Genomic DNA, 24546 nt, shown 5'->3' on the forward strand with positions numbered 1-24546 from the left:
TATATATATATAATTTTCCTTTCAATCAATTAAAAATAAAATAAAACAAACACTATTGAGAGTACTCACTATATGCCAGACATTGTTCTGAATGTTTTGGGATTTTATCAGTGAACAACAAATAGAATAAATAAGTAATCTGTATAGTACATTTGATGACATTAAGTTGAAAAAACAGGACAGAGTAAGAAGAGGACTGGGAGTTGTATTTTTCCCTCGATTTGCTGTATCATGACTTGCTTCCCTTTTTGATCCCCTTAGCACATGACTTAAGATGCATGGATAACAGTCCATCTATACCACGGGGTTTACATTATAGGTCTTGGAGGAGAGGGGTGACACAGAGGACTTTGCATTCTCTTCCAGGGAAAGGGCTGCCACATTTTCTGTCGTACGTAAGACACCTGTATCAAGGCACAAGCATTACTTCATTGTTCTTAACTGAAGATTGCAGCTTTAGGAAATGCATATGGGTACCAAGTCAGCAAAGAATGAACTATAGTAGCTTTTAACTTGGCTGGGCCATGGTACTGAGTTATCAAGCAAACACTAATGTAAATGTTCACACACATATTTTTCAGATGTGATGAACATCCAAAATCGGTTGACCTTTGGGGAAACAAAAATATCCTCTATACTCTCAGTGGACTTCATCCAATCAGATGAAGGGCTGCAAAAGCAGAACTGAGGTTTTGCAGAAGAAAAAGAAATTCACCAACGGATTTCAGCATCGGCATTTCCCAAGAGTTTCCAGTCTGCCAACCTGCTCTATGAATTTTAGACTTAGGGAGCCAACCCCAATCACGTAAGCCTTGCAATAAATCTCTTCCTATATAAACATCCTAGCTATTCCTCTCTGCAGAATCCCGACTGCCACAGGTAGTTACATACGTAGAGAAAATGACACTGAGGAAAGGCTCGAAGGAGTTGTCACACAGCTGTGTCGTGGAAGAACAAGCTTACTACAGACATACAGAGGGCAGCAAGGCGGCCACTGCAGCTGGATGAGAGAAGCAGAGAAGCAGGCAAGGTTACTCTGTTAACCACCAGTAGGAGCAGGGAACGCAAAGGCTTGCACTGGAAAGGTTCCTTTTAGGATTCTTTCTATCTGTAGCCAAGCCCACGTCATGACAAGAAACGATTATGATGTTGCCATCATCCAAACATCTCCCTTCTCTAACATGGTACAAATGAACGCTCCTCATCCCACTGCAGGGGAAGCTCCTGGCAGTGGCTACTGCTGCTGCTTGGACTCGTACACTTAATTCACCTAATAGTCACTGCAAGTGCACGGAGCACCCACTGTTGCCGTTTCAAGCCAGAGAATTCTCACTCAGTGCAGTGGGCGCAAGAAGTCATGCCAGAAAGGGTCCCACCTGCCAACCATGGACTGAGGGCAGAGACAGCTCACGTCGTCACATTCAGAGAAGATAGCAGTTTGCTGTGTGGAGGGTTTAGTGGCCCCAGCTGAGCCCTCCCAGGTACCACTGGGAAAAACGCGACCAGGCACCTCCAGTGCCAGCTTATAGTGACCTATGTGCAGTAAGCTTGATAAAACACCTCCTTGTTTGCCCTAGCAAGGGGACAGTACCACCGCCACATTAATTTTTCCTAACTACAAAAGTTATAAAAACATCAATAATTCTAAGCATATTTATTAATCTGGAAAGAGGTTGACAATTATATAAAAGGAGCAAACTCAATCTCATTCATTGGGCACATTCATTCTTCAGTGCATCTCCACAACCAACATTAACATGTAAAAAATAGTATTTGGGGAAAAAATGCAACAAAAAGTTAAAAGCACACAATAAATATAACAAGGCTGCGTGATCAGTGGGATTACAGGAAACTTTTATTTTCTTCTCAATTCCTGTATCTTATTTTCCTGTAATAGTATTTACTGCTCAAACAACAAAAATGTTTATGGTTTAGAAGTAAAAACTCCTTCGTGTACAATAGAGGAAGAACTTCTAGCACCCTTCTATTCCCTTAAAGTTAACGGACACCTATAATCTAGTGCAAGCTGGAATAGAGCTTTCTCTATTATATATGTCTCTTTTATATATGTGAAAGTATAAGCTCAAAAAATGTCACCCCAAGTTACACATCGTGCAGCCCAACCGAGATAGGGGTCCAGGGGTCCTACTGGCCCCTTCCAAGCCAGCATTGCCATCTGCTTTCCCGTGCACTGCTGTCTTACCTCTGCCAGGCGGGAGTGCTTGTGGACGTTCTCGCCCTTCTGTACACTGGGAGCCAACTGCTGCAACACGCCCCTGCTGCTCGTCAGTGCTCTGGTCAGCCGCGCAAACTTTCCCCAGCCTGAAGCATGTGAGAGCAAAAGACAGGGTGAGCCACATCGCAAAGCAGCAGGGACAGTCACCTCAACACTCCTACAGTCAGGAGGAGGACACCCTGCTCCCAAGAGGCCTCCTAAGTCACCCGCAAACACTGCCAGTGAGACTTGCTGCCCGGAAGAACACCTTTACCCACCCGAACTTGTGCAGCAATTTACTTTTCCCACCCTCTCGCACTTCCTCCTAATCATAGCTCTAGGAAGGAGGTAGGGCGAGTTTTAGTGCCTTTTTCCAAACAGGGAAGCTCAGAGCACCTAGATAATGAGAAAGAGTCTACAGTTCTGATGGCTCCACTCTGGACCAAGGCTTTTCTAGAGACTCACACCAGGTAACTGAGAGGTTTCTCTGATTTGCTGACTTGCCTCAGACTGTTTCCAGTGCTCAAGGTGTTTGACCTTTCAGAAAGAGCTGGTTTGGGTTTAAATAGACCCAAGAAAGTTAATTCAGATCCTGGGTAGATGAGGAAAAAGCACTGGCTGATTATGGTCTGCTTGGAGAAGGGGAAGGATGGCTGCTAACAGGTCTTTGTTAAAATTCTAAGAAGTCTAAGCTATCTGTAGTGCTCTCAATGGCCCCCATAGACAACTATCCATGCCAATAGCCAGGCCCCATGTGTGAGAAAGTCAGGACCATGGCCACTGGCCCATGAGACCCAGAAAGGCTATCAGGCTTCTCAAGGCCAGGCTTAGGTTTCAGGAGTTCCAAACACCTGGATGGGAGGTGGACAGCAAATAAACAGAGCATGAAACTATTGTTACATGACAGCGATTTTATGTTTTATCCTGTGGAGTTTCCAATATTCAGTGCCTTGCAGCAGAAATCTCATCTTCTAAATTTTAGCCTTTGAATTCAAAGGACAGAATGGCCTCTTTTGGTGCAACCTTTATAAATCATGATCTAGATAAAGTTTGGCCAACACAACAAGATCACCAAGTCAGCTTTTTAACAAACCCCATTCCAGAAAGGCTGCCCTCGTTTAAAAGCTAGTGGCACCTGCATCTCCCCTCGCGCCATGCAGCAGTGACAGAGGACCATGGGGCACCTTGGAAGGTGTTTGCAGCACATGGCTGTGGAAGCCCTGTTAACGTGAACAGGCGGGGAAGGGGCAGCCCAGATTCCACAGGGCCTTCGACATCTCCCCACGTGTGAGCACTCTCTGAGCCGTGTTTGTAAGAACCATGGACTAGGCTTAGTTTTTAATCACTTTCAGAGTCAGGCTTTCCTTCAACTCAAAACAAAGCTGGAACTGAATTCAGCCAAGGTTTTCAAGAGGAACAAAAACTGTATTTCTATTCAGGTAGAAAACAGCTGTACCTGCAAACATCAGTAAGCCCCAGCGCAGCACCATCGCTACCACGGCAACCTCCATTATGGAAACACTGGTGAGAGGGAGAAGGCAAGGTGCACACCTAGACAGGGAGCTTGGGGGTTTCTGGACCACTGAGCATTTCTCTGGGCTCAGCCTGGCCTTGCTCTCTGGCTTACACCCAGTTTTCTAAGACTACCTCTCTCAAAGGAGCTGGCTCTCAGCTGAGTAGAGAACATGGAAACATACACGCATGCTGGATGGGAAACAGGCAGGCAGTGTGAAATTTCCCCATCACGCTGTACTTGGGATGGGCAGAAGAAAATTCTCTCCCCAGTTCCCAAGCCATCTCGTTCTTGCTTGACTATGGACAGAGGCCGAGCCACACGAAAGAACAGATTTCTTCATTCATGCATTGATTCTAAAAATAGAACTACTACGTACCAGGCACAGAGCTAGGCAACTGGGGTTACAAAAATGAAGAAGACACAGGCTCTGGCCTCAGAGAGCCTACACTCTAGTAGGGAAGACTGACAACGTTCAATGGCAGAGACTATGGCAGAACACTATGGCCAAGAGTGTGAGGGAAGGCTCCCATCCAGGCTGAGCAGCCAGGCAAGGATTTGGGGAGAGGAGACATGAGAGCAAAACTCTGAAAGATGAGTAGGAGCCAGGTGGGGTCCACACAGATGGACAGCACCTACAAAGGCAAAATAATGACAACAACAGGGTAATACGCCAGTGAAGAGCAGGACACTCCAAGCGCTGGATGGAAGGCCATGGCTTACAGGAGACAGGAGGTCACAGAGTGGGGTGAAGTGACACTAAAGAGGACGTCAGGAAGAACACAGGCAGCAAGAACCCAGAAGTAAGTTCAGAAATCTGAACTTCATCCCAAAGCCCACGGGGAACCGCTGAAGGAATTTAAGTATGCAGGAGAGAAGGTTACAATCACTGAATTGCATTCCAGCAGGACAGAGCCAAAATGGATAAAAGGCTGAAAAAAAAAAAGAATCTGACATAAAGGAGTGAGCACTCCAAACAAGAGACCATGCAGGCCTGGGTCAGCGGATGAGGGCACGAGGGCACGAGGGCACACAATGGCAGCAACAGAGGCAACATCAGTAGAACTCGGTAAACATTAGCTGTAGAAGAGAAGAGGCAACCCTGAATTTCTGGTTTAGGTGATTGGGGTGACAGTCACTCAATGACACTAAAAACACAAGAGGACAAAATATATCCAAGTCAGACCAAGAGAGCCCTCTTAGCAGAGCCATAGGGAAACCACTGCTACAAAAAGTGAGTCTCTTATTGTCCAGTTGGGAGGTGACGGCCCAGTGAGAACCCTGCTCAGGTGATCTCACCGAAAGAAAGCCAGACAGTCAAGTTACACAGGAAAATAAGGCAGCTGACAAATCCCCCTCCTCCAAGAAAGCCTTTCCCAGATACTTTCCTGCCCACAGCAGAACTGCCCAGTCCCTCCCAGGAGCCCCCAGGTGCCTCAGACAGACTTCTATTAGATCACTGTTATCTTTGTTGTACTTGTCTACCTGCCTGCCCATCTCTCAAGCAGTGTCCAATGGACAGCATTTCCTTAAGACCACTGCCTAGCCTAAGGCCAGACACCCAAGATACTCAAAAGCATGTATTGAGTAAATGTAGAACAGTATTTCCCCTCTCATTGCCCTAGTTTTGTGTGGGCCTCCAAAAGATAAAGCCAAAGGATAGGCAACCCATTTCACCAGTTCTTTTAACTTTTAAGAAGTACTTCTGTGACTCCCTCTTTGCGGGCATTTCTGAACCCACTCCTCCAATTATACCCCATCCCTGAATTCAACACTGAACTGAGCTCAGGTGAAAAAAGTCCTAGGCCAGGGTTCTTCCAGGCATCAGGTGTTATGAAGTTGGTCACAGGAAGACTGTGGGTGCCACCACAGGGAGGTGGAAAGCATCACATGACTGGGGAAAAAAAGAGGGTGAGCAGGAATGGACAAGGAAGAAAGGAAAAGACAGAAGGAGCATAGCGTGCAACCTGACGACCAGCTAGAGTCCTTTCTCCCATCCTCAGGAAGCACACTCCTCCCCTTTACCATCCCTCCACAGTGGCTGCTGGGTTTCAACCTGGATGACCCAACCCACTAGGCCTCTTTGTGTCCTCTCTAGGATAGAAGAGATTTTTCTGGGATGAGAAAGAATTCCACCTCCTCTGAGGATACCAGGAAAGACGAAGGCCAGACCGGTCCTCAGATACTATGTCACAGACTGCACTGCGGAACTGACGTCCTAACCAAAATCCATCAAAGAACAGTGGACACACAGGAGCAGAGGGGTGGTCAGCATGAGCCATGGCCCAAGCATCCTCGGGTCTCTCCACCATCTCGGCCCTACCAACATGCACAAACAGGAAGACAGCTTTCCAAATAGCAGACACTAACTCACTACCTTCCCATCACCCTAAAGGAGATAAAACGCTAGTACTGGAGCGGGGGAGGCTGTGACTTGTGTCTGCTATTCTGTGTCTTTCCCAAGACTGCCTCATAGATACACCACAAGAAGGTTGGAGAGGGACTGACAACCATAAACGCTTTCCAGGGCCCTCATCCTTGAGTATTCTAGATCTTTGGCCCTTCAAAATGCCCCCTGGAGTTCTCCATTCCTTTTGTTATCTTCATTTAGCTCAAGTTCAAGTTCCAAATGTAGAAGTAAACACACAGATCTTTGAAAACGAATCTGTTCCTTTAATAGGAGATCATGTAGTGAGATGAGAGCCAGACAAGAGGGGTGACTCATTCTCTGGTGAGCAATGTAGAAGGAAAGCTCAGAGCCTTACACTCCACTTCTCCTCTACCCAACTGCCCAAGCCTCTCAGCTCGTTAGAGAAAACTTTCCTGCAGCCCACTCCCAATAATCCACACTAAAAAAGCAGCAGGACATGAGGCGTGAATGGAACTCCTGGAGCACGACAGTCTCGTTTCAGCCATGAAGTCCCCTGCTGTCACACAACAAGCCTAGACTGCCCTCCTGTCTCTGCCAGCCATGTACGCCACTAGAGAGTAAGGGAAGGAGTTTGTGTCTCTCTCTCTCTCTCTCTCTCTCTCTCTGTATATAAAAGCAGCAAAGTGAAGATGAAGTCAGGCCAAGGAGCTCTTAGAAAATCTGACGGGCCTACGGAAGAGCAGGGGCTCCGGGCACAGTCCCAGCACCTGAGGCGCTGTGTGAGAGCATCTGACTTCCTGTCTGCGCTAGAACACTCTCCACGCAACTGCCCCATGATTTACCCCTTTACAGATGATTTTGGGGAAATGTTTGACTAAACCTGGGAACTATCAAGAAGCACCCACCCTGCCCTGCCCCCAATTGAGGCAAGAAGAGAAAAAACAAAGTAACCTTAAAGTATAACTGACTTCAAAGACTAATCTCATGGAGGAAAAGCATCTCTTGTGACCATGCCCAAAAGTGATCATTTGGGAATGGTCTGGGGTTTTAGATTATGACCCGCCCTCCCACTTCCTATCCAAAGTGAATCCTGAACGAGCCTGGGTCAGCAAGACTCAACTCTGGTGCTGTGCGGAAAAACCAGCCAGGTCGGCTAGAAATGAACCAGTAAGAGCACATGCAAGAAGAAACAGCGAGCCAGAACCATCCCGCCTCACGGCAGCATATTTTCCATGTGGATTTCACGCTTGTAGCCTAAACTGAAGTTTATAGACTCAGAGCTAACAAGGCCCAGCGAATTATCAGGCTCTTCCATCACAGACAATCATAAAACCCGACTTTGCCTAAGCAGGTCGCCAAACAGGAGTGGGCCAGGGGCATGGTGACATGACAAGTGAGGTCTGGACACAGCTGGGATTAAGGGTGATCCACGGCGGGGGGGGGCTTTCTAAATGTTTTACAAATGAAGTCACATGTTACTCGTGCTTTTCATTTCTTTCCTTTTTTTAGTTTGAGACGATGCCTTGCTATGCAGTCCCACTGGCCTTGAACTCGCTCTGCAGCCCAGGATGGCCTTGAACTTGGGGCGATCCTCCTCTCTCCGCCTCCGAGCCCCAGGAGGTGTGCACCACCGTGCCTGGCTTCAGGTCATTTCCCTGACAAAAGAATGCCGTGGCTAACAGGGACTACGGCGGGTGGTTGCGTGTGATACATCTGTACCGAAATTCTCATCATCTCATCTGTACAAATGCATGGCTGGGTGGTTCAATGAAGTGGAGCACATTACATCCGGAAAATAAACTTGGGTCAATTTTGCTGTATCACTCTGATTTATCTCTTCTCAGGTTCCATGAGCATCAAACAGACACACGGCAGTGAGGATCATTCTCTGTAAAGATAAGGCTTTCCTACCAACATATTAGTTCAAAATGCTCCAGCAATAATGAAAAGCAAGCCTTCTGAATGGGCCAAATCCCCGATTTAAAATTTTTAAACCAAGATTTGCAAAAATAAGTGTCAAAATATCTTCAAAATGTTATTTATGAATTAGGTTAACAGTGCAAACAGGCTTTCTACACAGTACGTGATGACAGTAAGTCTGTGCCACACAATACCTGCTCCACTGAGGACTGTGCAGTCCCAGATGTACAAGAGGAAGAGTTCAGGAGACACGGGTGGGCAGAGAGACTGCATCTGCTACAGTCCTGAGACCAAACAGTGGGCTCAAGTTGACTTGACTTATTTTTTTGAAATGGTCCACTGGTACACAAAACACCCTGCTCTGAACCTCGTCATGTGTATCCACATACGGCCGAGTCTCACACTCTGAGGACACAGACCCTGAAAATGGCATCCACACAAAGATTTGATTCCCTCCTGTCACACCCACTTAGTAACCAAGCTTTTGTCACATCCAGAAAAACACATGACTGGGCTCTACACTCATCCCTCTGCTGCATCTCAGGAAGCCACAGGAACAGATTTCTTGGGTAGAGCTGGGAATTCAGCCTCAGAGCCAGGGAGGCCTACAGTACAGGACAGCTGTCGGCACTCCTGAGGGCAAGCCGTGGACAGGGCTGAAGCAGAGGTGCTCCGATCCTCACCTCCAAACTCGGACAGAGCCCACCAACTTTCGCGCAGAGCCTGGGCTGGACCTCTCCAGGGGTAAAGCTGTTCCAGGAACCCTGCACTCTCTTTTCTGAGGTCTCCAGTGCTACTCTAACAATACACAAGGATAATGTGACTAACATCTGGGGTCACAAAGCTGACTAAAGGACCCTTTTGGAGAGGTTACTCAGGGCCCGAGCCTCACCATAAAGCCACATGCTGAAATGAATTAACTAACCACAAAATTAATTCAATAAACCACAGAGGTACAGATGTACTAATGTACTGATGTCTGCTCTAACAATCCCGAAATGCTGGAACTCAGTCAAACTGAAGGAAGTTTGTACAGAAACCTGACGAATATGTACTGTCTCACTTGGGTAACATTTGTCATGTGAAAATCTGAAAAGACTGAGATGATATCAGATTTGTCCAGCTGCTTTTGTCTAACAATAATAAGAAAAGGTGAATTTAAAAATGTATGACTAGGGCTGGGGATTTAGCTCAGTGGTTCCGCTGCCTCACAAGCAAAAGGTCCTGAGTTCAGTCCCCAGTACCAAAAAAAAAAAAAGTAGGACTAAATGCTTTGCGAAACAAAGCTTCTCTCTCTCTCTTACCGCAATACTTTCCAGAATGCTGCAGTACTTTACCCACCCCAAATTAAAATTTAAATCTTGATCTCTGTGCAAAGATGGGCTTGGCAACCTCAACATCTCTGAAGCAAAATGACACTCAAGGCAGAAAAAGAAGTAGAAATGCATTATACAAATCAGAATCACAAACCTTTACATGAATCATCCTCAATTGGCTGTTTGAAAGCAGTTATGTCACTGAAAGTGCAGAGAAATAAAACCACTTTATCCTGTTCATTTCGAATCGGAGCAATTTTCACAAAGAACCACACAGGTGTCCCTGAAAAGAATATTAAGAGCTTGGTTATTTCGTTCTCGTGTGAGGGGCTATGGAAGCAAAGGCTTGGGAACAAATAGGTAAAAATATTAATTCATTTTTTAAATGGTCTTGTTCCTTCAGGTGCCAACATATTACACCACTAATTTTGTTCTCGCTGGGATAAAACGTTTTACAGTAACCACTCAGTGAGGATTTTCTTCTACTGAAGCAATTTTGTAAATGCAGGTCTCTTAGTCCTTTTAAAATAGGAAATAGGCTGAAAATCCCACCTGATCTTATGAAAGAACTCAAGTACCGAAACCAAGACTTACCTTACTTAGCTCACATGGTGGATAGTAAAGAGTATGGGCCAACAATCATTAGTATTCAGGGTTTTTATTTGTAAACAATGCCTTGTCGAAAATTTGAAACAGGGAGCTCTATCTATTAGAACACCGAGGAAATCTTGGTAAGAGCTCCTGCAAAGTTGCACAATTTTTTAGAAAAAGTAGATAACAATTTTTAGATGATAATAAAAATGATATATTGGAGGTGTAAAAAAATGTGAACCAAAATTCTCACTGCCAGCCATGGCCAACAGACCATCTAAACTCAAATTTCAAGTGCTGTCCTTGTCACACGGCCCTCGTGTCAAGATACTGCTTGTTCACATGCTCAGGCAAACATGAGCCAGAAACTGTATTTCCAAGTCCCTCTCCCCAAAATAAAAATGCAAAATGTCCAGTACAATGGCAAATGGCAAGACACTGAAGAAGTCAAGGGTTGCCAGTGATTCCCCAGGAGAGGCTCCCAGAAAGGGAGGACCCTGGGGTGCCTGCATCACTTTAGTGTCTTAGGAAGCTCAATGAAGATTTCAACTTCAACCTTGCTCCTGAGTTAAATCGGGGATGAGTGGTCACTTCCTAACCACTGTCCACAGCCACAGAAGGGATTCGGCAGAGCTCAGCCGAGTTCGTACAAAGGACTCCCACTCAGGCACCGCTGGTCAAACAGCTGCACAGTGATCCTCTGCCCCTCACATTGTTTTCAATCCACAGAAGACACCACAGTGAGAAGTACCAAGCTATGCCACGACACAAATTCATGACACACTCTTCCCTACCTAGCTCTTGTATTTCAGTTCCTAAAATAGCACCTGGCATATGAAAAGACCTCAGTAACTAACTTGCCTACCTAACATATACTATTTTATAACCACCCTCATGTTAAAATCAGTGTTTCCCAAAGCTGTTGAAGTATTGGAGTGCTATCTGCATGCTCAGCACTTCATTAGATCATTTTATGCTGATATACAGAGCAGAGAAGTCACTGAGTCTGAGATGAAAATACAGGGACCTCTGGGTATCTGCCTGTAATCACATCAAACTCTATAATACAACAGGACAGACACACAACATAAAATCAAACTCTAATTAGCCAATCTGCCTTACCAATAACTAATTTACAGGTCTGGATTTACTACTTACTCATATTTAAGTATGAATAACGCTAAAATGTACAAACAGGCAGCAAATAGATCAAAAGGAAATATATTCTCTTTAAATTTCAATCATTTGTGTATTCATCTACAGATAATTTTAACCTTTTCATTTTCTCTTTGCACGATTTTCAGCTGCCCAGTTAAGGATGCTCTGAGAAAACCAACAGACTGTAACATCTCACTAAGAAAAATATGTTTTGAAAGAAAAATACACCGCAAAAAGTCATAGTGTTTCAAAATCAAGAAAAACATGACCTTTGAAATATCCACTGTCTAAAAAAGAAAGAAAGAAAGAAATATCCACAGTCTTTGGAAAGCCTGTGTTACTCTTTCTCCCAATTCCCTCCTCAGAATCTGTGAGATTTTAAAGCATTTTCACTTAAGCAGCAGAAATCTCAAAGGAAAGGATACAGCATATCCTAACTGGTGAGACAAAAAGCAAGCAAGTCGGAAAAGGCATTTTTTTTTTTTTTTGGCAGCCAAAAGAAAAACACTTAAGCAGTTCTTGTTCAGAGGGAAGCCAGAAAACAGTGATTTATTTAACCAGTAGTCAATCCACAGACAGCAGACTCATTCGCGTGCCTGACACAGGGAACCACATACTGCTGGAGCCTTGCACCACTGCACTGCACCATCCTGGCCCAGCTACGCCTGGGAGCTCGTTGAGCTGGGCCTGAACCATTGAATCCCATGTTCCAACTCCTGGGTTGGTGATGCCAACCCACACCTCCGAGATCTTCAAAGCAACCCTATTAGTCATACTGGGAGGCCTTTCTCATTTTTCTCCAGTTCAGGCACACCCTGAACCCTGCGGTATCAACAGGTCAATTGATACTGTGTGTTTAATCTCCAACAAGCTGTGCCAGTTTAATGTTCCCTGACTAAACATAGAGCAGCCTATAATTGCCTATCTAAATATATATCTTGTACCTAAAGTTTATTAAGCTGGCATGTACTGCCTTAGAGTTCATCTTGAGCTGATTACTGGTGCTTGTTGAGACCAGGAACTTCTTTTTCCCTGAACTAGAGTTTTGTGGAGGGACACCTTTTCATGTAACACACATGACTTTTCCCTGGGATGGTAATTTAGGACCCAAGAGCTAGACATGGGCAGCTCAGTCTCTTCTCTGCTTTTCTTCCCCATGCTACAAATGGCAGGAAGGAAAAGCAAAGGGCAGGGGTGATGGCTATTGGGAGGAGAGGCCCGCAGATCTCCAGTGCTACCTGTGACAGGTGGGTGAGTCTATCTGACTGTGTGGTTTACTTTTAGAAACTTGCCCACAGATATACACTACAGGGTCAGGATCAGCTTTGTCATTAAGTTGTTATTTTAACTCTTTTGGCCAAATTCCTAGATTTCAATTTGTTCTGATCATAGACAAGGAAGGAAAGTGGCATACACTGTCCCCACCAAGAAAACCTTAACAACTGCAGAGCGAGTCCTTAAACAGATCATAACCCAGGGTGGGGAGTTAGCTCAGTGGCTCTGCCCCACTGCTTTCCAAGCTCCCGAGTTCAATCCCCGGTACAAAAAAAAAAAAAAAAAATCATAATCCAGGCCAAGGACAGAGCTACTTGCTCTGTCTTGTGCCCGTGTACCCCACCCTCATGCTCCTTAATTAGGGTTGTGTACGGGGTCCCATGAGGCCATCTCATTGCTCCACCCCAGGGGGTGACATCACAGAGTTCTGCACTGCCTTGGCAAGGTGGGTGCTCCAGCAAACTTGCCCATTTTCACAGGTGTAAATCCTACTCCCAGGGTCTACTGTCTTAGACCTGCCTCTAATGCCAAGTTATCACCACCCAAACTATCTAGGAAGGCAAGTGCAATGACATAAATTTCCATTTCTAGAATTCTTCCAGAAAAGGATGCAAGTCCTTCCTCAGCAGCACAGACCAGTCATTCCAACTCTTTCCTTGTGACAGCTAAGCACTTTAATCTAATGAAATATCTGTTACTCCGAGTCTCACTCTACAAAAGTGAACTCCTTCCTACCAGCAGAGGCCAAGGCAGGTGACCTCCAGGGTCCCTTCTCCAGGTGCAGATTCTGGAGAAGGACCCATTTCATTGAGATACTAGAGAGACAAATGTACAAACATTCACATACACACAGGCAAAGTCAGGAAGAGGCAATTAAAACTGCCTCTTCACCCACTACCACTACTGTGGAAAAACCAAGAAAAGCAAGCATTTGGTGCCGTTTCTGCAAAAAGGACAAAAGGTCAATGATAAACACTTTTTACAGAAAGATGCACATGCAAGCCCATGAGCCCCAAAGCATCTGACCACCCTCGAGACAGCCGAAGCCGCGGCTGATGGAAGGAAGATGCTCAGGTGAAGCCAAGCGCCTCTTCCTGGTCCGTCCAATTCTCATCCCCTGCAGGGTAGCTCCTCACAGCCTTACTTGGCCTTGGGGTTCCTCCACCCTGGCAGCCAGACAATGAAACAGGGCAGATGAAGGGCAGCATTTTTGGTCTCCATCAGTCTTCCTCCTACCCCAGGCTTCCTCTCTGTAACCAGGCCTCTGGGCGTCCAGGCTACAAGAGAACAGATCTGGCCATGTTGACTGGCTCTTGAGAAAGGCTGTGTGGTATGATCCACTCTGATAGGCCCAGAAACTACACTCAGGCATGGCAACCTGCCCAGGAAACACACGGCTGCTGTGGGTACAACTTTATCACAACAAAGGAGAAGTGCAGAAAGTGTGACTGGACCAGGAGAGGGTAGTGGGATGTCTCATCTGGAGTCCCCAGCTCGGAGCTTGAGCCCTTCCCTGCTTATTCTGTATTGCCCACAGCAATTTAAAACGTGAATAACACTGCAACCTAGTTGTTTAAAGCTATTCTTGTCTTCCTTCCTTCTAAATTTCCCATTTAGAAGACTGAAAATCATGTTACAGGCACATGTGGACGATCCCTGCTCTGGGGTCCCTGTTCCAGGCACCAACTGTGGCCAACCCTGTCCATGACAGGCCCTGGACCACTACTTTGTTCTCCTGGCCCAGGGTGAACAAGGACAAATGACAGAGAGACTCACAGTCAGCTGAATGTGGGGGGTTGCCTCTTAGTCAGTAGAGGAACCCCCCACACCTGGCTCATCTCACCTCTATTCACTGAACATGGGCACAAACAATTAAAGTAACACAAGATTCATCTGCTTTCCAATATCCTTAGTAGGTTCTCGGGTAAACAACTTAGCCTCAGCTGTCTTAAGTGTTCCCTAGAATGTGCTACATGCAGTCACCCTGAGTGCGGCCTTTCTCTGTGCTCAGAGAGGCCAATTCTCTGCATGTTTATAGCAGCACAATTTATAATAGCTAGATCTTGAATCTGTATGTATATCCATCAACAGATGAATAGCTAAGGCAAATGTATTTATACACAATGGAGTACTATAGAGCCATAAAGAAAGATAAACTTGAGGGATTCTTACGTAAACGGATGCAACTTGAGAACAATATTAAATAAGTCAGACACTATACAAGAGCAAAGTAGAAGAGATGTAGGAAGTAAGGCATTCAAATAATTCCCCAAATTACATATTTCATTGTTTTAAACATATTTTACTATATATATGCTAATTTGTTTCATTTATAAAGAAATACTAGTTTACACACTAAAACTATTTTCAATGAACTAAGTTCTGTGTTATGTTTCTTTACATAGGAATCTTTTCAGTTTAGGTCAGTTACTCTAAGTAGCTGCCTTGAAGATAATGATACAGTGTATCAACTGTTATTCTCTTATTTTGATATAAAATTTTATTTTTTCATAAAAAGCATTGAAATACCCCATCTCACCTTATAGGGATGTTTGAATGACTTTTAAAAATAATGCATTTCAAACTATGTGATGAAACTCTGAAGCTACCTCTGCCTGAAGATGGCCATAGCTGGGGAAAGCCAGAAAAGTCAGTGCTTCTGCTCCAATGTAATCAAAGAGCATAAAACACAACCAAAACAAAAGGAGAGGGATATGTTGTTTGTAGATGAGATGCAATTTCTCAAGATGTTCAACCTCCCTACTTAACATATAAATCTAGTGCAATTCCAATCAAATGTTCCACTGTGTTTTTCTCAGAGCTTGATGAATTGAAATTCAATCCAAATAGAAACAATAAAAGTATAAGCACGGCCAAGAAATGTCTGAAGTTTTTGGAAGGAAAAGATAATTACTATGGTAGGTGGTCCCATCATTAAGAGTCAGTAGACTGTCCCCAAACAAACAGTGAAAATACTCACTGTCATTTATTGAGCAATTACAACAGGGCCAGTTCCTTGTGACATTAACCCCATCACAAACTGGGGGCCCAAATGGGCAAATATCTTAACCAAATTCACTGCTAATAAACTGCAAAGGGTTCCTGGAAAATGATAAGACAGACACAAGCCAGGGTTGTGTGAGAATTTAGCATAAGAGAAAAGGGCATTGCAAATCAGAAGAGCGAGATCATCTGACAAACAGTGTGGGCACAACTGACAAAGCACTGTGGAAAATAAATCGGAATGCTAACTTCTCAGAGCATATAAAAATAAAATGGTTTCATGTTCTAATAAATATTTTAACACAACCCATGGCACCAAAAAGGAAAAAAAAATGGGTTTTATTATTCAAGTAAGAAGAACTTTCCAACAGACATAAAAAGCTTTCATTCTATGATTTTAAAGCCTCTAGTCAAAAAGAAGTTAAAAGAAAAAAGTTTAAGTAGAGAAAATATATTTCAATATGAATGGGATTCAGAATCCATATCCACTGCACAGAGCAGCTCCTACCACAAAATCTGAAAGATAGGCCTCTAGAAAACAGGCAGGACATGACTGCTGCTGCCAGATTCATCTGCGCAGTAGAATGTAAGGCCCTCGAAGGGAGAAGTGGCTTCCCACATCTGTCTGTGCAGCTGAGGCTCAGGGTGTCTGGCCAGTGCAGAGTCCACCATGGGTGGCCAGTACGTACCCGGCCAGCAATTCTCCCGTGAGTACAGGAGCTGCTGAGCCACTCTAAAGGCGCCCCGGGCTCTTCCACAAGGCTGAGCTGCCAGCCACACCACAGATCGGGTCTTACACGGGGGAGGATCCCTCACAGGATAGGCTGCTCTCACTCGGGACAGGTGCTTCTCAACTTCCTCATTCGAGAAATGGATGACTGACTAGCACAACAGTGCTCATGTAAAAATGTACTGGGTCAGTTCATGGATGACTGTCACTGCTGTAAGAAAAATCACACAAGAGGAGTAACATTACAAGATACACAGCACCATAAAACACTAGGTGTTCAGACTAACATTTAGAAACCTTTCAAACAATCCATCCTTCAAGATATGTAATATTCATATTCCACACCATGAACACTTTTGCTGATTACTCCCAGCTCCCCAAATAGTAGAGCAAGCACTGATGCTTACCAATAGAAAAGCTTTGCAAATACCAAAGAATGTCCTTAAAAATATTAAGGCAGGCCAATGGAAGAAAGAACATCCAATCAATCTATTAAGAGCTTATAAAAACTGCTAAGAAAAATCACTAGAATTAAACAGAACATGGGAAAAATCCAAACATTTTAAAGGGTAAATTTAAGTGGGCAAAAATATTTCAGTCTCATTAGCATTAAAAAACTTGTTAAAATTAAATGTGGACAGCATTTGATAAAAGTGAACTATTCAATGCTAGTGAGGTACAATGAGTCAGACACTCATTTTCTGCTTGGGAACTTGGAAGGCTTCTTTGGCAAAATGTCTCAAGCAATACAACAATTCTCAATTTCTAGGAAAGGTTTCATAATGTCAACAAAAAACCTGTGACATTCATCTCAGTATTTTTTATAACAAAAACTTATAGCCTCATAAATGCCCAGCCACAGAGGAAGCACTAAGAAAATTCTTTCTGAATCATATTTATGAGAAATTTGATGAGGATATCATGTGATAAAAGATTAAATATGTGATTTTAAAGAGTTTACACATGCCAAAATTTCAGACAAAAACTCAGTAAACTCACCAAAAAGTATTATTTCTGAGTCTTTTGGGTGATATTTTTTCTTTTTGTGTACTGTCCATAATAACAGTGCACTAATTTTAAAATTAAGGAATACAATTAAACATCCTTTGAGATGGTGACATTTTACCTTCTAAAGTTTCAGCGGGGCGGACTCTTCCCTCATGGACTAGAGTTTCCTGTCTGAATAGAAGCAGCCGGTTTCTAGACCCTTGTCGGATTTGTGTGATTTCCTTGCATTCATTTATTTCTTGTTAACTATCAGGTTCTTTTCAAAAGCCACTCAACAAACACTCGGGGGCAGCTCCTCTACATCTGGCTCCCACCAGGACACAGAGCCTCACGTGGAGTCACCTCACATGGGAGAAGCGTTCCCAACAGCAAGTGCTGGGTCTACTTCCCCGGGTCAGGCAAACTGAGGCAAGAGGCAGTCTCTATAAAGTCCTTCTTGCCACCTCCACCACTGCCTCTTGACATCCACATCGAAAAGGCCTCTCTTGATGACCAAGCCACAATCCCCTTGTCACCAGAGCGAGTCCAACTCTATCTCCCGTCCAGCTAAGCTCCATCCTATCTCCCTCTAGCTGAGCCATCTAAGAGGAAATCCCATGCTATGCTTATACCACTGAAAACCCCTCAGCATCTCTAAATGGATGTACCTTGAGACTATGCTACTAAGTGAGGTAAATCAGACAAATTTGTTTAAACACCGCATTTCTAGCTAAATGGATGTGCCTTCACTCTTAGGTAAAAGAAACTGGACACACTTGTTTAAATACATTGTTTCTTGGGTGTGAGAAAACAAAAGGGCAAATTAGGACCAAAATGCATAGCAGATATTGGGAAATGGGAAGAAAATGTTCAAATGAGAAGGGAAAGTAGGGAGGAGGAGGGGAAAGGAAGGAAAGGAAAAGAAAAAAAAGAACAGAAGGAAAAATGAAAGCAAAGCTTTTGTAGATAAAGAGGTTGAAGGGAGGGGAGGGGAGTGGGAAAAATAATTAAGACATGTACAGGTACAAATTCCCTGTGATGAATATTATGTAATCTAAAACATACTAACAGAATTAATTTTAAAAAAGAAAACAGGGCTGCAGTTCTGGCTACATAAAAGCAAGATGTGCCCTTTGCTTTCTGGAGCCAATTGTCACTCAGACCCAAAGGCCACCAAATCAACACTGATCCCGTGCACCTCCCAGGATGCTCTGGAAAAGTTACTGAGTCAATAGCCTACCCATCAGCCATGCATACAAAGAGCAGGATTCTTTATAAACACAAGTGATTTCAAAACAAAAACAGAGCAATATCCAACACCTCAGCGACGCTGCTACAGCCAGTGCTCCTGCCTACACTGAGTGGAGTGTCTAATTTCCATCTGGCAGTAACCCTCTGAAAAGAAAAGCTGGTTCTCTACTGATGTACGGCAATGCACCTAAAAACATCATTAGCATACTTTGTGGAAGTAAATGTCACCAAAAATCCAAACTGATGATGCATTGCCAATAACACTATCTCCTGGCTTATCGGAATACGTTACTCAGAAACTCCCACGTGGGCATCTGCCAGAGTTACTGTAGAGGACTGTGGAAGAGAAATACAAAGATGGATTGGACAACATTTCTGACCACCCCACTTTAAGACACAAGACTCACCATAAGTAACCCAACAGAAGAAACCCTAACTGTTGGCAGTAACAGAGAGGAGTCTCGGTAACAAGCACTTGGTCAAGCATTCCTATGAGGAAGAATGGTCAATCACATATTTACCCCAATATACACAGTGGCTTCAAGCAACTATACCTAGTTTATGGGCGAGAATAAAAACCTCGACAGTAACAGAGGTGGAGAGAGATACTACTTACTTCAAACTCAAAAAGGTATGGTTCAGAACGGTCTAAATACTCACTGTTCTTCTTGTACATCAGAATTTCAAAGGAATTCATCTCATAGTTCTCAAAAGTTTGCCGCACCTTTTCAATTGTGTCTTTATCGGTCAGCTCCCCATACATAAAACTGCAAATCAACCAAAGAGCTCAACTTAGATTAGCTAGTACTGATTACTCGATAAGCACATTATTAATTATCTGCTCTATACACAGCAGTGTGGGACACACATGCACACAAAACAAAAATACTGAATTTTAAAATATATACTAATTTAAATTACTGTAAATAAGACACCAACATTGCCCTCCACCCCACCCAATAGTCTAATGAGTGATTTGCGCTAGAAAACAGTCGACCCAGGAGCAGTATGAGCAGGATCACGTTGGGAGCAGACAACAGACTCAGATGAGCCTCTGCTGGGTCAGAGAAGGATTCCCAGAAGGACAAGGGAGATCCACACAGTGTGAAGAATTAGTTAAGAAAATAGGGAATGAGAACTTTCTAAACACAAGATGAACAGGTGCAAAGGCACTAAGAAAAGCAGTCAATTCCAGACCTGAATGCAGCACTTTCAAGGCCTGGGACTCAGACACTGGTGACACAGAGGCCAGGACACGGAGGGGACTCTGGCATTATAAGCCATACCAAGTAATTTAAACTTTATTCCAAAAGTAGCTGGATGCCATGGGAGGCTTTTAAGCAAAGAAGAAACAATCCTATTTTATTTTAGAAATACAACTCAGATCTCCAGTAAAACCGGCCGAGTCGATCTGAAACAGATTTTTTTCTTTTTCCAATTCCTAGCAAAATGAATGAAACAAAGAAAAATTCACCGACCACACAAGAAAAAGGTGCAATCTGATTCTCTAAACGCTGATAGCTAAAGAAAGAAGATTCGACCACTGCACAACAATTTTTTCTGCCTACCCTCTTCCCCAAAGAGAAACAGAATTGAGTGTTAAGGAACCGAGAGGGGATGGAGGACGGGAGAAGGGGGAAGTGGAAGGGTGAAGAGAGGGGCGCGGATGTGCTGCGTGAACCGACTCCATGCGGCTGTGAACACTGTGCACTGCGCACATGTAGTAGGAGGCTCAAATCTTGAAAAAGCTCTCAAAGAATAAAATCCTACGTGTTTTTAATACACCTCTGCTGCTGCTTATGTTTGGGGAACAATGATCTAAAGGAGGAAATCAGAGTATGAGACAGAGAGCGAGAGAGAACTGCGGGGTCGCTGGAGCTCTACCTGTCCACCAGTTCTCGGCAGAGGCAGGAAAACTGCCAGGACGGATCCTTTTCCTGGGCCCCACATGGATACATCCTGAAGGCCAAGGTGTGTGTCCCTTTAGGAACAGCACAAACCCCAACTAGATGGAATGGCCATGGCTTTGGACTAACCAGGTACCGGACAAGAAAAGCCGTCCCTCAAGGGGGCTGCACAGTCAGTTTTCTGCCGAGGGCTGCCTGTGGGTCCAGCAAGCTCTCTCCTACCCACCCCTCTCAGGCACCAACAACAAGGGATAGCAGACCACTCCTCCAGTCCTAGGTCACACAGGAGTGGCAAGGATCCCCACACAGTAACTCCCCAGCTTCTAAGGCAGTGCATATTGAATATAATCTGACTTTTTCTTGATAACTTGAGCAACAGAATCAGAATTTCGGAACTACAAAGAACCTCTGAGATCATCAAGTGCAATTCCTGATCTAAAGTTGAGCCACCAAGTTAAGCACTCTGCTTAGCTGGAACCATCTCAGGCTTACTATAGGCTGCCAAACTCTGACACTTCGAGAAAAGACTCTAGCTGTTGATTTGATGACCTCAGTGGCACTTTTAATTCTGTTCGCCTCCCCAGCCAAGCAAGAAATGATTGCCTGCTGGTAGCCTTGTGCGTATGTCATACAGGACCAGCTGTTGGTCACACTCTTTACCTGTGTACCAGGAAAACAGAAAACTGAGCTTGCTGAAATACCTTTAAAGCAAGAATAGATCAAGACAAAATTATTCCTGCCTAAGGACAAGAGGCTACCTCCTTTCTCCACGTTAATTTTCTGGATAAGCCACCACCATGTAATGAAGTGGCAGTACCTACGCCAGGTAACACAGACCCCTCAAAGCCGGGTCTTCATAACCGCACCCAGCGCTCACTGGGCTCCATGAGACAAGTTTACTAGGAGATGGCAATGTCCAAAATGCAGGGTGAATAAGAGGCTCCTGAGCAATAGAGAATACAGTGAGCAGAGCAGTACGTGGGTAGCACAGATAGAGACATAGGTAGAAATAGACAGATATACAGGCTCTTAAGAGGAAAACAGCACAAACAAAATAAGAATTCTATTGTGTTAAACCTTTGAGCAGTTAGGAAAAAATCTTCAATTTTCCATTTCTCAGTCTTAAGGATATAAAATTTAAGAATATTAAGATATTTTCTGAACATTTCAACAACTAGAAATATTTGGCTGATTTAATAATGAGACTGTTACTTCTGAAAATGGAATGTGTGCTCACTTCGGCAGCACATATACTAAAATTGAAAATAGAATATGCCTGGCTAGATAAGCTTCTCCACCCTTTATGGAGGACATTTTCTGATTTGGCGGATAGGGAAAAATAATTTCCCTTCTTGCGAAACACTGGAAATAAAAAGACTGGGGAAGAGAAGGTGAGAGGAGCCAAAGGCTGTGCTGAGCCAGGGCCCTGCAGAGGGATGCACGGCAGGTTCCGGCTGCATGCTCAGCTCGCCACCTCGAAGATGCTCAAAGATGCTTTCAGAGAACTTCTCTAACGCCCAGCCCAAGGGTACTGCTCGATGAACAACCTGTCGAGCTCACAGGCTATGCTGTCAGCAGTTTGCTAAGAGGTAAGACCGATGGGGACACAAAGGTAAGGGCACAACTCCACAGCTAGAAAATCCTGGTTCTCTTCTCTTTTCAGCTGAGGAAAAACTATCAAGGCCCTCGTCTCTAGCATGATGGCTACTCTTCTCTATAATGCTAATCATTTCTAAATTAACCATCTAAATTTTCATTTTATTTTATTCTTTAACTTTCACATATAATTCAGTCTAAAGCCTTAAAAACTTTTGAGTTCACGTTTACGGATTAAATAGTTTCCCGAGTTGTTCTGCGTTCCCTCCCTCATCTTACTGACCACAGATGTGCCAGTTGGAGGGACATGTACAAACTCGTAAAGACACTGCAATAAAATTTCCTGAAAAAATATTGAACGAGATACAGGCAGTTCCCAAATACAATAAGCCATTTTATTTTTCCAAAGACACTAGGATAAACTTCACCGGACAACTCCAGACGTAAATACCTGCAGGTGCTGCTTTTCTGCATCACTTCTGCCCTGTGGTAGCCAGACAGCTTGCAAAATCCATCATTGCTATACACAACGGGCCAGTCCACTATCTGGGCATTCCCCAACACAAAATTCGTATCTGTTAAAAGAACAAAAAAGAGCATGTGAGATTCAACAGTGTCACAGTAATGTCACCCAACCCAGGAATTTCCACATTCCTTTCAAATAGTCTGGAACAGAAAGAGAGCCGTATGAGGAATACAAAAGGTCAGTGCTTTAGAACCAAACATTCTGAACGCCAGTGCCGAGTTCACTACACTCCCAGAACAAGGTAGAAAAGGGGGCATGCTAAACCAACCAGCCAGCCCACGAATCCTGCAGAAACTCACTGGATTCCTATGAAACATAGTTAAGGCCTAGTCCATTGTTTCATTCCAGTGGCACTATAGCAAGCGCAAAAGAAAACCCAAAAGTAATTTCTTCTAGGCACTGTACAGTATCTTAGCCTTGTAAGACCTGTGGCCAAAAGATACAAATTAGTTTTACTGATCTTGCCTTGCATTTGCCCATTCTAGGAAAGACCTCAGAGAAGCAAAGAAGGGGGGAGTACAGGGTATCGGTTTGCAAGGGAACAAATTTCATGCAGGACACATAATTTATAGGGTTATTTTATAACAGTCACCCAAAAAGTCAGTGCAAAGGAGCACAAGAGATCTGTGCACATACTAGAGACCCAAAGAATCCAGCCAAAGGCCTGGACCCCATGGCACTGTCCCAAACAAGTCCAGCTGCAGGCCTGGAGTCCAAGGCAGTGTCCTCCGTGAGTCCAACCAGAGGCCTGGAGCCCACGGCAGGGCCTCGCGCAAGTCCCTGTAGAGGATCTGTGCCGGGAAGGCCCAAGGCCAGTGGTGGAAACGAGAAAGTCTACACCGGCAGGGTGAAGGACCTGTGCCACCAGGCTGAGGGATCTGCACCGGAGCCCGGAAGTGACGCTCAAGGGGGAGACCAGAGCTCCCCTAATGAGAACAGCAGCCATTCCCAGCAATGCAGCGCCTTCCAGACTCTGCCTGCTCTGTGAAAATCTTTTTCACTTGCTTTGTTATTTTCTAAACATGCCTTTAGAAGACACCAGCACCTTACCTGTCTCTGTGATAGTGGGTGTAGTCAAAGCAGCACTACAAGTAGTCGAGACGGCACTGCAGCCCCAGGAAGCCCTGCCTCCTCACAGTCAAGCTCTGTGCAATCTTCTCCCCTTAAATCTGGGTGTCCGTGATTTGCTTCAGCTGCAGAGGGTGATGTGGCGCCCCTCCCAGCCCCAAGCAGTAGCCACTGGCTTCTGCTTTGCATTCTAAGCCCTCAGCTGTGCTCCTGGAGAAGCCACGTGGAGACTCTACAAGCAGAGACCACCTCGTGAAAAACAGATCCTGGGGTTCCGTGGAGAATCAATAGTCAATAATGAAAGCCAATAGAAAAATAAGGGGTAACTGACACTCTATTAACCTGCCTTTCCTTTCCCTAGCAATCTCTAGGGTTCCTAGAGCACCATTTGCAAGAATAACTGAAACAAAGCTGGGTTCGGGGAGCAATGTGGTCCCTAGTGAGCTGCTGTAAATCTCTTCAGCTCTGTGGAACTGAGGCTGGGGGAGGGATGCAGAAGTAGAACTCCATGCCTATGGCAGCAACAAATCTAGCTGCCTAGATAACCAGGTTCATACCAAAGAACGAATCAGATGATGCCTGTGCAGCCTGCAAGCCATCTATCCACACAGCATAATCAACCTGTCATTCCCTGAAATTTCACCTTCCGGGTGCTTGACTCTGTACATCCTGAGTTACTTCAAAAATATCAGAAATAAGTTGGACACAGTGGGGCATGGGCATGCCTGTAATCCCAGCTACTCTGGAGGCTGAGGCAGGAGGATTGCAAATTTGAGACCAGTGTGGGCAACTTAACATCTTGGGGATAAAGCTCAGTGATAGACTACTTGACCAACATTCCTTAGGCCCTGATCAATTACCGATAATGAAGAAAACAAGTAGGAATATCTTTTAAATTTTGTATTCGTATTTTGGATGAGCTGTGTTACACCAAGTTTTTGCTCAGAGCAACTATTTGGATTCGGGAAATGGTGTGATGTTCAATAGTAATGCCAAAATGTACAATACTGCCAAAGGATTCTACAAAGGAAATCAATCACAAATAGGTGGGTCCATCTGTATATACTAAAAATGCCAGTCGGGAATCAATAAAGTCAAGAAATGTGTGATTTAAAATGC

At 44.4% G+C, this 24546-nt stretch overlaps 1 protein-coding gene across 1 annotated transcript in view; it reads right to left on the minus strand.

The window, feature by feature from the left end:
* The window catches only part of Kcnh1 (potassium voltage-gated channel subfamily H member 1), a 256799-nt gene extending 232704 nt beyond the window's left edge, over nucleotides 1-24095 (minus strand). The window contains exons 1-6 of the mRNA XM_010613231.2: nucleotides 24071-24095; nucleotides 23410-23487; nucleotides 22285-22408; nucleotides 18991-19097; nucleotides 9490-9618; nucleotides 2204-2322 (exon numbers count right to left, since the gene is read on the minus strand). Of these exons, the coding sequence (XP_010611533.1) occupies nucleotides 2204-2322; nucleotides 9490-9618; nucleotides 18991-19097; nucleotides 22285-22408; nucleotides 23410-23487; nucleotides 24071-24095 (582 nt within the window). The remainder of the gene's footprint in view (nucleotides 1-2203; nucleotides 2323-9489; nucleotides 9619-18990; nucleotides 19098-22284; nucleotides 22409-23409; nucleotides 23488-24070) is intronic.
* Between the last annotated feature and the right edge of the window lie 451 nt (nucleotides 24096-24546).

Source organism: Fukomys damarensis, unplaced genomic scaffold (assembly GCF_012274545.1).
Source record: "Fukomys damarensis isolate Sample0158 unplaced genomic scaffold, DMR_v1.0_HiC HiC_scaffold_11, whole genome shotgun sequence".
Taxonomy (NCBI): Eukaryota; Metazoa; Chordata; class Mammalia; order Rodentia; family Bathyergidae; genus Fukomys; species Fukomys damarensis.